We start from the raw sequence: 16142 nt of genomic DNA, 5'->3' as shown, positions 1-16142 counted from the left end.
ATTTGAGAAAATGTGAAAAAAACTTTCAAAATGGCGGACTTGCAGGAGGCGCGAGAACAGTTAATGGAAGTTCTCGGCGATTTAGCTTCGAAATATTGGACAACATTGTCGCTTTGGTACAAGAAGAAGCTTTCTAAGGAAGAGTTTGACATTCAGATCGGGCAACTTTTGGGTGAAGGCAATCTTAATGTCCATAATCGATTTTTGTACGCGCTGCTATCGAAGTGTCAGGAAATGTGTTTAACTTCTGGTACACCGAATAAGAACCTGTCGCGTCCTTCTGTAACTTCTGTAGCAAGCCAGAGAAATACTGAACATATTAGGAAACACGTTAGACCGGCAAAAGTTAACTTTGAACAAAGATTCCAACCGTACAGTGTTCTAGAGGGGGCAGATAATGTTGGAAAAGTTGTTCTGACTGATGATAGTGAAATAAGCTTGTGTTCGTACGAGTTTACTCTGCCTGATGTACAGGCAATGAATGGAAGGTTATTCCTCGGAGCCTGGGACGCTGGTTTAGAGTCGGTTGAAGACCTGGGCTCCAACGCAGCTAAGCTAGTGATATCCGCAGTCAAACATCACATCAAGGACATATTAACTGCCTGCTGTTCACGCAAAGGAGGTTTTAGATTAAGAGACGGACATTTTAAGTACGGTTTAGATACAAGTTACGTCAAGCCCCATATTTGGAATAGTTTAGACTCGTATTCTCCACATTCATTTCTTCTGCACCAAGGGCAGACGGAACTGACAGAAGCGGACGCCGCGATCACTGTGGCAAGCAGTCATCACCCCACATCACATACGTCGATATCTACATATGAACTAAGAGAGGTGTTACAAGTGCACTGCAGAGTTATACCCTCGCATACTGTGTATGCAGCGAATATGGAGAGAATACTAAGCCGCCTGTGGCATCCAAGTCATGATGAAATCGAACAGGAAAGACTACATCGATTGGAGGCCAAACGAAGACAGAGCAAACTCAGACAACAAAGAAGCTTAAGATTATAAACTTATTGGAACTATATAAATCACTCTAGCTTACTGAACATATGAAACAATAATGTAATTTTATTGTTGATTGTCATTTGTTACTTGATGTTACTTCTCATATGTTATACTTGTCAGTTTAAACTACTTCGCGAGAACCATATTATGGTAGACTTGGGCAATGTGTGTATAAATTTATTTTACTCTTCTTTGAGTATACACTCACTCACGGCTAAAAAACAAGTAAAACATGACATGTTGACATGTGAACAAAATCCCAAGAACCAGAACTTTTAATACGAAGTTTAAATATTTCGTATCAAAATTGAGCTTTATTTGTGGGTTCCACAAAACCCGATTATCATACAATGCGCAAGGCTTAATAAAAATAAAAATACAAGAATCGATATTTTCAGATTCAGACTCCCACGTGTATTTAAAATGAAGCCATAGGAAGTAAAAAAGTCTTGTTATGTACAATATCACAGTTGATAAATAGTCCAACTGGTTTCCTAGGACTCCCTGTTTGTGCTTGAAAAACATCATTTACTGTGATTATTACCAGCAAAAATTAAGGATTACTTTGTGTGGACGAAATCCCATAGTTGGTGACTTAAGTGTTTTTTTTCAATATTCAGTCTCAGCGTGATCGCTTTTGAATAGTCGTACAATTGCGGCTTGAACCGTGTCAGGTATTCGTCATTCCTTCAGCAGTAAATGATAACATATCTTTGGGAAGCCTGGCAGTTCAACCAAGAGTCAAACATCCCTGGTGCTTTACTGGAATAACAACACACGCTTTTACTCAGTTCAGATAGTCTTCAGTCCATAAAGACACGGTTTCTTCCATTTTAACTCTTCCTTCGTTCCTCATATTCGTAATGCTCACACGCTGGTTTCATTATGTAACGGTTCTCTGTGGATTTTCGACACGTGAGGGATGGGAACATATGCAATCCTATTTCGAGTAGATCCGTTCCATTGCTTGGGCTCAGGCTTCAGGCGGCCGTCTCTATAACGACTTGCAGGTCGTGAGTTACTAGAGCTAGCCCCAAGATTCTGAGCAGCATTTCGCGCGTTCGTTGAGTCACTCAGTCGGTTTGCAACTTGTCCTGGGGCAGGAACTTCGCTTATAGCAGCCGAGCTAGATGCCTGGACTTGATTTTGATGAAGCTTTCGTGCCCTGGGTCCAACCGATCCGGCTTCGTTTCGTGAACCTAAAGATTCGCTCGAACGCTTTCGTTTTGAGTTGGAACGCGAGGAGAGAGTATTCTCCCCGATCGACGAGCTTGATTGCGAGGCGACGTCAGTGGCTTTTTGATAACTAGGAGGCGCGGGCTCAATTAATGCAGGCTGCACGTGAAGTGCAGGTGGGATCTGATGACCAGGTGGAACCTGATGACCAGGTGGAACCTGATGTGCAGGTGTCACTTGAAGGGTAGGCGGTATCTGATGCATTGGATGACCTTGATTTGAAGGATGGCCTTGGTTTGCAGGCGCATAGTAGGATGCAGGCATACTCGGGTGGGTAAAGGGAGCCTGGAAAACGGGTCGGAATTGATGTCCCGGGTGAGGATGTAGGTTTGCGGATGGAAATGGTATTATTCCACTACCTGGTAACACAAAAGGTCGTACCATGCCTGCATGCCCGCTAAAACGCGCCGCCTCTGCCACTGGACTATCTGCCCGAACAGGATTCTGGGGTACTTCGATGGCAGTTGGCGCCGAAGATTCGGATTTCGACGTAAGACCATCGGTAACGTCCGCGTGATCCTCGTTTGTCTCTTCCAGCAAGTTTTGACTTTCTTCGTTGTCCTCGGGAATGCTCGGAGATATTTCAGTAGCAACCTCACCAACAGTTCTACTCTTCCTCTCTGATTGTATTGAGCTATGGCTGCGTCTGTTCTCATCGCCGTTTCCAGTCTCTGTAATATCGACCTGTTTAAAACAAGCGGTTGAACAGAAGAATCGTCAGAAATAGAATTAACTCATTGATTGATCAATTAGAAATATAATTAACATATTGATTGATCAATTAGAAATATAATTAACTCACTGATTGATCAATTAGAAACATAATTAACTAATTGATTGATTAATCAACCAGTGACATGGTATATCTATATAACAAATTACCTCGTTGTCAGCAGCTCCTGCACGGGGATTTTCATCTGGTGGAAAATCTGCCTCATCAAGCAACGAAAGTCGTGCAGTAGACATTGGCCGGCCATTAACAAAGACGTCATTGGTCAGAGCAGCTGAGGACGGAAGAGTTATGTTGGATTGACGATCAGACTCCAATCTTTGAGGCATAGCTTCACCGTTCATTAAAATGGGTTCATTTACCACAAAAGTATTCTCTTTCGTTTTGAAGCTTTCCCACAGAGACCTGCAGGCCCTGCACAGCCCGCAAGAGATTTTGATCTCACGTAAACATTTCCACATTGCGGCCCATGTCTCGCGCACGTTTGGCCGTGCGACGCAATGAAAACCCAATATCGCGGTGCCTAAGGCTATGTTCGCCAACGCGTAAACATAACTAAGAAAGATCCAACGAAGCTTGGAAGTTCTCGAGTTCACAAGAAAATACGCCAAGATGAAGTTGAGATAGACGAGAGACATCACGACCCACGTGGCGACAAGGTTTAGAGTCATGGAAGACTTTTCAGCGTTTTGTGCCTCGTTAGGGTCCGGGGCATCTTCGAGGACGCCCGGTTCGTCCGTTTGTAACCTCTCCTCCTCCGTGTTCTCTTCGCTTGGGCGACGGTCGATAGCACCGCGAGCCAGTATCAAATGCAGGCGCACAAGCAAAACAGCGTTGATTATGAACAGCAGGCAAGCTGGACCAATAAACGCTCCTAAGCCCGCACTCTCTGTCAACCAGCAGCTAGGTGAAGGAAATAGAAACTTCATTTAGGCTACTCAACCCTGAATTTCAGGTAACAGCTGTTCACAGGAATTGTTGCTGTACTGGAGTTACTCAAAATATATCACGTTCGTTCGCAACTTACTAGTCAGCTGTTTTGTAGTTCTTTAGATCACCAGCTAAAGTCATACCACAAACAATCGCTGGAACTCCTAGCCGGGAAAACAAAAGTTTTTCAGAAATGAAATATTTAGCAAGTCAAACTTTCGAATTGATTGAGAATTACATATACATGAAGTAACTGAGACGTTACTTACCCCAGCTGACCATATAGTACATCAGAACAGGATTAAAGACTTCGTCGCTGGTTTCTTTTGGAGGCATCAAGCGACGTGTTACGCACACGACATAACTCCCGAGCCAGAGCAGGGAAGCAAAGAAAAAGAAATGCAAAAAAATCCCGACCATCCGACATACAATCGCGTTCTCTGTACGGTCGATTCCGAAGGCGAACGACAATACGACGACCAACAACGATAGGCAAGCGTTCATCAGCATGATAATATCCTCACGGTTAAATCGAAGATTTCTGAGAAACAAAATGAAAACACAGTCGAAAAATGTTCATGAAAGTCTACATGTACACGAAACTAAAAATCAATTTCGAAGAACTCTGCATGTGAAACCGTTTCCACAATACCTTGCCAGAGCAAAAGTGATTAAAACAGCAATCAAAAGGAGTGACGTAACAACAGCGCCCAGATAGACGACAATTTCTACAGGGTAAAACACGTCTTGGGTAGCTCCCGATTTCTTAAAAAAAAAACGAAAACAGGTTGATATAAATTCTATCAACATTAAAAGTTTCAGTTTTTCTATCTCAATATACCCTGGCTACCTTTTAAATACCAGGGAACTACTTACCGACATGATAGCCAGGTTTTTGTTCATTAAACGTGAGCACTCAACAGTTGTCATGGAAGCCGTTGAAAGTTTCACGTGGCAGCCCGTCATTCGTGACCACTGTTTGCCAGCGACTGAAACAGAAATGGAAGTTCAACAAATTGTTATAGTCTCGCTGAGTTTGCAGTAAATTTTAATGTCCACTTATCCCTGTCGAGTCAAACACAAGCTCACAACAGTTGCAACAAATGGAATGCGTTCAGAGGACTAAAGGTATGCATTCACCATGCAACACAATACTACACTTTACCTTTTTCACCCAAATCAAAATAGCTGATTATTGGATCAGTACCGGGCTAGAAATGTAAAGATAGATTGCAATTCAGAATGTTTATCAATACAACATGAAAATGATATAAAATAGGGACGAATGGGTAATCTAGCAAACAGAACACGCAAAGCAAACCTTGGTAGCAAATTGAATGACGACTGGATCTGTGAGATTTATTTCCTTTTTGACTTCTAAAATAAAAATAAATGATCATTCTTGTTTTGTTTTCTACTGTTGCCGATTTCAACAAGTCCAAAAAAATACACATTTCCCTTACCCGTTTGAATAGACAAGACATTGGATGAAACATATCTTCCTTTCATAATGTCTTCTGTCTCGTTTGAAAGAACATTAGGGAACAGGAAGGCGTTACGATAGACGAGAAACTGAAGCTTAAAATTTTTCGAAGGGAAACCAGCAGCTTCTAAACTTTGAAATATTGTGGCAGGTATAACAATGGACAAAGAGAAGTCCTAAAAAAGATAATCGTAAATTCAGGATTCAATCATCGTGCAATAGTTAGATACATACTGGAACAGGTTGTATAAAAAGACAGTTAACTTTTAACTATAATTAGTGCCAGAAATGGCCAATCATAATCGTGTATTTAAACCGAGTCAACGACAATTTAACCACTCAAAATTGAATTAAAACGTTCTTATACGAAGAGAGATCTTACTTTGCGTTTGTTTGGGTGGCAGATAACACCAGGAGAATCTTTTCTCTTGTCAGCATCAAAGAAGACTTTACACGTCGTGTTGCCATTTGAAGCAACATTCTTGAGGTTCACAGAGCCAAGCACAACATCGCTTAACTTATACGATAAAGACTTGTTCCACGCTCTACGTGATATTAGTTCCAATTGAACGGCAATTCTGCACGAAAAATTATTGATAGAACCTTGTGATGGTTGGTTAAGGCAAAATATGAAGACTATGCACACTGTAAATACTTCATATCCAACCTACTAACCTTGAGGGAGATCTATCTTTCTCTTCTGCAGCATGGAGGATCTTCTCTTTGACACCCATTATGTTGTTAAAACACGCCATCAGGTCATCCAGTAGCTAAACATAATATATAGATAAGTGGTATTACTTTACACTAGTCCCTTGAACACGAAGCAGCAGTAGGCATCTGAAGGACGAATTACATTTTGCAAATAACGTAAATTCATTCAAAGAGGTGGTGAATGCTTGGGGAGTTACGTGATCTGAAGGATACACATACCCAGGGGCCGCGGAACCGGGGGGGCATTCCGCGGCCTCTGCACATACCTTGCCCTGGAACTTCATCCGTATTCCAGTGATGGCAGAAAAAGCCTTGTAAGCCAAAGAGACATTCGCAGCGTTATCGTAAAACGACGGCACCGTTAACAGTTTTAGTTTTTCGACGACATTCAAAACTTCGGCGAAGTCTTTTTTCTTCAGCAACTAAACAAAAAGACAAACATTCAGTAGGTTTTCCTACAAATTCTAGAGTCTATTTAACACAGATGGCAGAACACCACAGCAAGAAACTACATGGTAAGACACGCCTATACCTTGGGTAATAGAAAGAGTTTCTCGGAAAGCGGTGCCAATTGACAGTTACCAGTAGTTATCTCGCCCCAAACTCCTTTCTCGTTACACGTGCGTCGCACGTGAGTATCAACACCCGTAACCTCACCGTCATTTGGCCAGGGGCATGATGCTACCTCTGCTGTTCGCCCTAATGTCACTGGCCAGAGGTATTGATCATGGCCAACTATCAACACGTCACGTGAACACATGGGTCGTTTCCAGGTCACCACTCGGACAGCAATCTCCTTGGTAATCATATCGTCACCGGAACACAAGTACGTTCCACCATCTTTCCACTTGATTGACTTAAATTTCACCATAGTTGCAATCGTTTCTCCCTTAGTGAACTTCAAAACTTGCAAATAATTTGGAAGAGGTTTCTTGTTCTTTCCCCAGTAAAGGCTTCGTTTACGTTTGCTTGTTGTTCGACACGTGATTGTAAGACTATCACCAATTGCAACAATCTGATCTTCAGCCGGGGACAGAATAAGATCCGGTGGTTTATCTGGGGATCATTTAACATTAATATACAATCGATCAATGCTATTACAAGATGAACGCACTGTGACAATGCTTTAAACAGCATTTTCTATTTAAATACAGTAAGACAAAGTTTGAGAAATTACCACAAAGATCTATTCCTTTGAGATCACCCAAGGTTTCGTCACTTTGGCAAGTGCCATGGACTTTAATAGTGTGCTTCGCTACAAATTTCATGAAGGGATTAAGTTGGCAATTGCATATAAGCGGCACACCTTTCAGGGCGCTGAAAAGAAAAGTTAAAGCAATCAAAGAGGTGTTCTTGCAAATCTACGACTATGATCTTGCAACGATTACACTACATTATGAAGATCACAAAAATGTCTTTCGTTTGTCGCTGACATTTATTTTTCATTCGGTAACCAAAATCGAAATTGTGAAACGAAAAATGATTAAAATAATCTCGACTTAGGTTGAAGGAATTCGTTGAAATTAAATATGTAGGAGAGAGTGCAGCTGCCTTTCGTGGTTTTGCAAATTCTTTGTTAACAACGGATGCATCGGGAATGTTAAGATCTTCAAATTCATGTGCCTTTATTACAAAGATTCTACTACAATCGTTTGAGCATTGTTGAATTAAAAATGGACTTGAAAATGGATGAAAATGTTTCGCTTGTTGCACTAGACAGCCTTTCACAAATCATGTCAGAATTGGATGAACTTTCCTCCGAGATACAACGTCTTATTCAAAACATTCATCTTCTTTTAATGACGAAAGTGGACTTTGGAGACACGTTAGCTAAAATTCTCATTGCTATTGGGTATTTAGTCGAAAGAATCGAGATTAATCTAGCGAAAGTTCGACGATTTATGTTTGAATTTATACGAACTTTGTATCGGGTCATGACCGTCCTTCATCGTAATCTTAGAGCAGAACATATCAGTCTTACAAAAGTCATGGTTGATGTTTACGAAGATACAAAAGAATTAGAAAAAGCCAGAGGCATTAGAGATGAAAGATCTCAAACATGAAAACACAGATGGTCAAGGTTATCAGAAGCCTTGATCTTGCATTTGGAAAATTTCATGCAGAGATTCCCACATCTCTACTTGCTACTTACATTTTGTTCAGAGAAGTCAATTCATCAAATGTTCCATTTAAAATTGTAGTAAAACTGTTGTTTTTCAAAAATCTACAGCAAAAATACATTGGTAATTTAATGAAATAACTGTCCTTACAAAAGTGAATGACATCACAAAAACTCACTTCAGACAAATTATTACTTACAATTTTGTTAATTTCTTTAATCCATCAAATGCTTTTCTATCAATTTTTTTAATCCTGTTGTTGCCAATATCACTAAATGGAAAAGAGAATCATTGACCAGAGGTCAAAAAGCAGTAGTTTGGGGGGTGGAATTTTTCAATCCACAAACAATTCGTTTACACAACCAATACTCACAGCATCTTGAGCTTTGGGAGTCCTTCAAATGATTTATTTTTTAGTTCAACCAAGTTATTTTCTTTTAGTTGTCTGCAATATTTGAAGAATTATAAATTTTATACAATAGTTTCAAAGATAAATTATCTAGGTATTGTCAAGGGTGAACGTTGCGAAGATATGCTTTATACTTGGTCTTCAACCTGTCAGAGTATCTTAATTGAGAAAGCTAGGGCTGAAAGAACTGGGAGACTCATAAATATTTGGAATCAACTGATACACACATCACCTTGTCACAATCAAACAGGTTTTAAACAAGAAAATGTTGAACTTACAGTCGCTCTAAGTTATCAAGACCAACAAATGCTCTTGCTTCAAATGCACTGATAGAATTCTTGTGCAGATATCTAAATGAAAAACAGTTGTGAATATTTTTGTTGTAAAACACTACTTGAAAAGATATGCAAAAGCTAACTGAGGAATAGCTTTTCTGATATAGAAATTGGAACATACAAGGTGCTTTAGTTTGTAAATTTTCAGACTATAATATTGTTTGCCAAACAGACAATCATCTTGATGACTTAACTACATACTAGAAATTCTATCCCTCTTGTTAAAAGTTTCAATGACATTCCAATGCATGTCATCTTAAGAGATAATCAAATAGTCTCAACACTGATATGTATAGAAATATACACAAATATTTGAAACGAATACACAGTGCTTTTTATTGTGGAAATATTTCTAAAATAACTTATATTTTGTAGGTGCAAGCCACCAGCTCTTGTGATAAATGCCAGCAAGCTATTGAAGGTGACATTTTGCAGACAAATAGACACTGTCAAACTGTGTACCACATACTGTACAGACCATAGCTAAAGCACACAATTACGGCATAAAAATACCCTTGCTAGACAAACTATATTGACAACCTATAGCTTATAAATAAAGGAAACAATGCCAAACATTTACACTGCCCACAACTATTTAGAATATAATGCAAAGATGACAGACAGTTGCATTCAAATGCTAAACAGAATCTTGCATGAAGTGAGGCATAAAGCAGGCATTCTTTAGAGAAACGATAATCTTATCATTGTCAGACTCAAAATCCAAAGGTTAATCTAAATTATCACTTAAACCAACTACAATTGAAAAAAGGAAGGAAACGCTATAAAGACATGCGACAATGAAAGATTTCATTTCCTCTACGAATCACATGAAAATATGAGAATCACTTTATCAATTAAAAACGTATCTTTCCTCTTTTTGAAACTTTATCGACAACGCAGATGAAATTCGTAGAGAGATAATTAGTTTTTAGAACAAAATCTGCCGAGGAAAGCAAATTAAAGTGCACAGATTGCTGTTGGGAAAACCAATTTTGCGGTTTTAATCACAGGAGCACAAACAAAAGGAAGGAATATCCGAATATGAACTCGACTATTAAATTTCACGATGTTTAATGTAACTATATCCTTCGCTTCGTAGTTACAAATGAAGAAAAAATCGATAGCAAAGCGTAGAGAATTCGCTTCATACTTAATATACTCTATCTACCTAAAACCACTTCAGAATATAATATCGTTCAATAGTAGAAAGACAGCAATCACAGCATCAAAGCGATCGCCGATCGCTAAATTGGCGATATTGTGTCAAGTTTGTCTGTGTTGTTTGAAACAATTTTACGTAAAAAAACTCGTTCAGCAGCCCCCAAAAGCAAGTATTTTAAAATAGAGAATCAAATCAATAAACCCCATGAAATTTACCGGCAAATCTGGGTCAAACAGGCACGATGTAAATGTAATCATGTTTTACCCAAATATTGTGATGTATAAATTACTCACAAGTTCCTCAGTTTATAATGGTTATCTAAAAAGTGCCTTCTTAAGATCGTAATGTTATTCCTTGAAAGATCCCTAGAAAATAGAAAATATCGTCAGTTATTTTGTGTCAACGTGTAAATAATGCAACCTTATATAAGGTATAAGCACGTTTTCCCACATACAACTAACTAAACATAAAACGTAAACAAACTCATGCTGGAGAATTATTGACATTGAACTAACAGCAAAGAACAAGCGATTTCCGCAGAAATTATGTTAGTAAATTTCGCTTAAAGACCACCTAAATTTCTCTTTTTAATCTACAAAAACTGCTGTACAACATAACGTTCAAAATGATGACAAAAGCGCTTACAATACATCCATATTCTTTGGGAAAGTATACAGACTTATATCCTTTATTCCTTTGTTCTGACAAATCACTTTATACATTTTCTTTCGAAGGGAACATTTACATTTTCGTTGACAAACATCGCCATAACACACTACCACGTACAGCAGCAGCAACAGACGAACTATTGGGTCTATATTAGCCATAAATATCCAACTACAACTTCAACTACTTGAGTACTGTTTATGCAAAGCACTGGCGTTCCTCTCAGCGATCTGTCAAAATGTAACGATATAGAGTAGCAACTTCATCTCTCTTCAACAGTATAGGTTCTGGGAGTCATAAAAGGCATCAAAAAACACAAATATGTTTGAAATATTATCCAATGATGCTGGTAATCAGATTGGAAGACAATATATTCTTCAGCAAAAATGATCATGCCGCATAATTCACCTTTGATCTTCTTACCGGGGGTATGATAGTCAGTCATTTCATACTAATGGGGGTAGGGTAGTTCCCTGATTAATATACTAATCACCCGTTCAAATTTTACGAGAGATCAAGTATTTCCTTTAATTACATGTTTACATCAGATTGCGCTAGTGAAAATTGCCCTGACATGGAGCAGGCATATTGTGCAAACATGTAATTTGTTGAGAAAACAAAAAATAGCAAGCAAAACAAACTTTTGTTTATGTAAAATCCTAGCAAAATATCCTTAGACGCATTTTATGACTTATGACTTGATGGAATTGATGCGCTGTGATTTTACGCGGCTTACACAAATCTCAATCATCTTATATTTCTGATAATACAATTTTTCAAATTTGACAAAAAAACCGTAGATAGGTCGAGATTTCCACACAAAGCAGAGCTGGAAGTACAGCTATGAGCTATTAGTACAAAAATCCACAAAAACAAAGCAATTAATGTTGGAACAAATCTCAGTCAAACATTGCTGAATTATTCGTACAGTATGCTGACCGATGGCCTTCGCTACCACAGATGAAACACCCAACAGGCGCCGACATTGAGCCGAAGGGAACTCGAGTTGTACCAAAGCTAGCGTTGTATGACGAAGATGACGCGGCTTGAATTTCTTGAGAATCTGCTGAATACCCCCATGGTTTATCATACGCAAATCCTCTCATATCCCTTCCGGTACTCTGAGGTCTACCACCAGCATTCCTGAAAATCTCCGGAGAACTGTTAGCATTCCATTGAGGATACCCTGTATATTCAATATTGCTCCCCATTACCCATATTGGTATCCCTTCATGTCTCTCGAATTCCACCTTGATCCACGTTTATCACCTGAATATCCGTGGTATTCTCTGTCATCGTTTGTGTTCTCCAACAATCCAGTATTATTCCTCCGCCCACGACCTCTTCCTCCTTTATATTTTTGAAATGAGCGTTCATTTCCGCCATACCTCTTTCCTTCACTTTGCTGTGTCCAATTCACAACAGGATTACCAGCTTGTGTGTTTTCATCCTTGAATTCCGCTATGTTACTTCTCCTTTCTCCCACAAGCGAGACCTCCCTTGTTGAAATCTCATTTGAGAGATGATTAACCTGCAATATCTCATTCGCACTTGTTTGAATATCTCTTGAAGAATCTACTATACGGTCTTCATTCTCCGGACACGAACCCCCGGCATCCTGGTCTAAACTATTCTGATAATCCAACAGTTTCTTTTGCAGTTCTTTAAAGTCCATTGATTCAACATTTTCAGTATTTGACTCGTCTATTGCCGCTTCAACTTCTTGTTTTTCTTCGCTATCTCTTGCTTCTTCATCGTCCTTCTGTTTCTCTGATTCAATACTCAACAAAATCTCTCTTAAATTACTTTCAACGTTCTGCAGCCGTGTGCGAGGGTCGACGACAATGTCGCGACTTGGCTTGACTTCCGGCGATTTTTCGGGAACATTACCATTAATACTGTCACCTAAATCAATATATATAAACACGCATGATTGAGAAAAACTAACACAAGATCTTTTTCCGCTGTTTGAGGTGAATGCACCCTCGCTGTGTTCTCAAAACGTGATATAAAGAAACGAGACTCTAAAAATGACAACATGAAAAAAAGTTGAACGGAAACAACCATGTTGGACATACCATTTTTCTCAAGATATAACTGTATCTCTAAAATCGCACCAGGAGCGAACGATGCTTCCTAAATAATAAAGAAACAGCCGGCTTATTCAGTCATTGCGAGATCTCGCCGCGTATCTGATAAATAAAACACTGATCTCAACATATCATCTCAACCTGAAGCGTATTCTTCAACTCGTTTTTCTCAACACAAAGCAGAGTATCCTGCGAGAAAGGAAACCAAAATCACTTTCAATAAACCAGGGTGATTTACTAAATTCTCCAAATATACTGTTGCTTTGCTTACGCGGATTAAATTATCCTGAAACTTCTCAAACAGATGGCTCAATTCTAGATCCGTCAGCATTTTCTTAACAATTCTATACGGGTCATCTACGAAAAAAAATATTTATCCCTTGAAAGAAACGATTATCTTTAAACAAAAAAAGAAACCGTTGGAAAACGTCTGTCTATGGCTATATGCCTGTGCGAATTTCTGTTGGAGGATTTAAGTTTCAGTTTGACATTCGTCCTAGGCTGATCTTGAAAACAATAATAATACTTCTGTGCTTCTGTTTTCCTAATTTAAACCATTATTTTCTCTTGCTGAACGAACCTGGCAACGGGGAGTCAGGCAATGTTTTAGCTGACGGAGGAGTCTCAACAGCTGCTTTGGAAGTTTCATTTTCTTTTGATGGTGATAATAAACACTTGAATATTTGATCCACAAGAGTCTCTTTGATCACCCTGGTCACAGAGAACATTGCAGTCAATTAGAAGAGTCTTCATTCAGTTTCATGAATGATTAGTTAATTGGAATTTGGAAGCAATAAAATAACTTCTAATCAACAAAAAATATCCATCTACCTTGGCATTTTATCACTCAAAATACAGTTTTTAATTTTACCAAAACATGATTTAATCCACAATCTAAACAAACCAGGGAGGAAACAAACTATTATGCAGCCATATTATCAAACACAAACATCCACTAAATAGATGCAAAAATTCTTTAAACACACAATCATCCCACTTGCCTTTTTTCTGCTGTTAGAACATTCTTTGTGACTTCCAGCACTCGACACAAATAAAATACTTTCACTTCAGATTCTTGCGAGTATTCCTCTGCTGTCTAAAAAATTTCAAGATAAGCTTCTCAGTCATACATCATTGCTTGTCAGTGGATGGAACTAAACTTTCCTCTCCTACTCAACTAAAACTAAGCAGCTATTTATTGGCAAATCAAAATGCATTTCATCACACTTACCTGAAATGGTGAAACCCAGTCATGAAGACATCCTCTAACTGTGTGTCTTAGACAATCTTGAAAACTTTAAGAAATCAGTTCTCATGGTTAACTTGATTGCCATCATTCATATTGTATCAGTATTTAAATAACACATTTTAAAGACTACCTTTTTGTTTCATCTTTTGCCACATCACACAATTTACCAAGAAATGTACAAAAGCTGTCGCATCTAGAATTCTTGCTTGTAGCACCCTAGACATGGTCGACAACAACTTAATATGGTTCCTCATGAGAACTTTATTTGACTGGAAACAACAGGCCAAAAACTTACACTGAATGTTTCTTGTCTATGCTGTTTTAAAACATCTTTTAAATTGGCAGAAAATTCATCTTTGTACATTACTATATTAAGACAAAGATACAAAAGGTTCAAACTGAGGTTTTGAAAAAATTTATAATCCTTGATAAGAAGAGTGTTGAAGGTGTTGTAATTCAAACTACTGATGACAATCTGACTACCCACCATTAAGTAACAAACACAACTGTACTGCAACTTGAAATGAATCTTTCTCATCAATTACACGTGCAACAATTAGATCAACGAGGACATTGACTTCGGATACACCAGGAAACTTTGTGGATAACTGACTAGCCTCGCAAAGTTTTCTCACATCTTCACTTAACCCCACAACATTTTCAACTGACAAACTAGTGATTAATTTCTTAAAACTTCGTTGCAGTTTCCATTTTTTCCAGTTCAGTTCTGATTCAACCATCTTTTGAGGAGAACGAGATTCAGTTAACCATTCAGTTGTTGTGTAAGTTGGTGCATCAAATTTCTTGTATTTTGTAACCACAGGATCTGAATAGATATCTGGCTTTCCAGAAAATCCTTTGCGTAAATGTGGAGGAATGTATCGGGAATTGGGACTAGTGCTTTGTCCAGGAGTTTCATCCTTCACACTGCTGTTTGTGTGCGAGGAAAGAAGTTCTTGTGGAGAAACGAGGTGAACTTCTTTCTTCGGATCTAACTGTAACTTTGGTTTTTGATCAGGAACTGCTTCCAAACCAAGGTGAGTAGATTGATTCTCTCTTGCAAGATTATTTTCTCCATCTCTATAAAAAAGAAAACCTATCAATTGGATGCTGTTTTGAAATTTGATATATTAATCAATGGTCATTATAACTTCTACTTCTTCAGCAAGCTTGTGTGATCATCTTCAATGACTTGGATACTTTCTTCACTTGGTTTTGGTGAAGAAGCACCTCCACATCGATCCCGTTTTCCCCTGTTTCCAAGAAGATCGAGCGATGTCCATGTTGGCTGTGGGCTCTTTTTCTCAACATCTACAAACACACATTGAACGTTGTTTTTACCAAATATATTTAAAATACCGGCGACAATAGTATGAAAAATTAATTATCATCATTAAGACATCGATAGTCATGTAATGCTAATTATAAACGGGTTCTCTGCACACTTTTCAGAAAAACATATGTAAAAATACAGTATGATCTTATGAATACCTTGTGAATGAGAGGAAATAGTAGAGGATGCACTTTCATTCGACTTCAACAAAGCTATCTCAGTAACATCATTCTGCACATTGTTTGAACTTTCAACAGAAGCTACCGCGGTCTTTCCGATTTGGGTTTCCAACAACAGGCCGAGGTAACTGCCTCTTCCTCTACCGTACATCTTCAAGATATTCTTGTCCGTTGTTGTAATGTTGTTTCACAACGTGTTTGTAATTTGAGAAGAGTGTTCAATCAAAAGAACGCAAAAAATTTCCATAATGGTCCCGAACGTGATTGACGGTTTAAAAGGCACCACAACAAACCGCCCGATTCGTACACGTTTGACGAAAACTTTATATTACCCGCTAAAAACATCGATTAGTAGTCCATTACACATACAGTTCAGTGGCAAAATAGAGATATCACATTATCACTGACATTGTCACAATCACTGGTCACAATTTGTTAAAATTGCTGATCAGTCATTTTGAGTTAAAAATTCATGTTTCAGACTCAAAGGTGGCC

At 38.5% G+C, this 16142-nt stretch overlaps 3 protein-coding genes across 3 annotated transcripts; 1 reads left to right on the top strand and 2 right to left on the bottom strand.

The window, feature by feature from the left end:
• Positions 1-30: 30 nt before the first annotated feature.
• Positions 31-1149, top strand: LOC114515917 (transcriptional adapter 1-like). The gene has a single exon (XM_028535235.1). It carries the CDS (start codon positions 31-33, stop codon positions 1012-1014), a length of 984 nt encoding a protein of 327 aa, XP_028391036.1. The 3' UTR covers positions 1015-1149.
• A 23-nt stretch (positions 1150-1172) lies between these two features.
• Positions 1173-11206, bottom strand: LOC114515916 (adhesion G protein-coupled receptor A3-like). Its single transcript, XM_028535234.1, has 20 exons — positions 10776-11206; positions 10424-10495; positions 8912-8983; positions 8598-8669; positions 8424-8495; positions 8257-8328; positions 7282-7421; positions 6637-7160; positions 6371-6526; positions 6066-6160; positions 5773-5968; positions 5371-5566; positions 5229-5284; positions 5073-5118; positions 4784-4896; positions 4560-4672; positions 4177-4448; positions 4005-4071; positions 3130-3880; positions 1173-2931 (listed from the first exon to the last, which is right to left on the bottom strand). The coding sequence occupies exons 1-20, from the start codon at positions 10955-10957 to the stop codon at positions 1879-1881; spliced, it is 4320 nt and encodes a 1439-aa protein (XP_028391035.1). The 5' UTR covers positions 10958-11206; the 3' UTR covers positions 1173-1878.
• A 143-nt stretch (positions 11207-11349) lies between these two features.
• Positions 11350-15924, bottom strand: LOC114516282. Its single transcript, XM_028535710.1, has 13 exons — positions 15627-15924; positions 15293-15446; positions 14623-15215; positions 14431-14501; positions 14266-14351; positions 14118-14181; positions 13888-13982; positions 13718-13780; positions 13467-13597; positions 13158-13243; positions 13028-13075; positions 12875-12932; positions 11350-12701 (listed from the first exon to the last, which is right to left on the bottom strand). The coding sequence occupies exons 1-13, from the start codon at positions 15796-15798 to the stop codon at positions 12007-12009; spliced, it is 2316 nt and encodes a 771-aa protein (XP_028391511.1). The 5' UTR covers positions 15799-15924; the 3' UTR covers positions 11350-12006.
• Positions 15925-16142: the final 218 nt, after the last annotated feature.

The sequence above is a fragment of the Dendronephthya gigantea genome, unplaced genomic scaffold (assembly GCF_004324835.1).
Source record: "Dendronephthya gigantea isolate DGI-Jeju-01 unplaced genomic scaffold, DenGig_1.0 000005F, whole genome shotgun sequence".
NCBI classification, from domain to species: domain Eukaryota; kingdom Metazoa; phylum Cnidaria; class Anthozoa; order Malacalcyonacea; family Nephtheidae; genus Dendronephthya; species Dendronephthya gigantea.
This window is presented reverse-complemented; position numbering and strand designations above follow the sequence as displayed.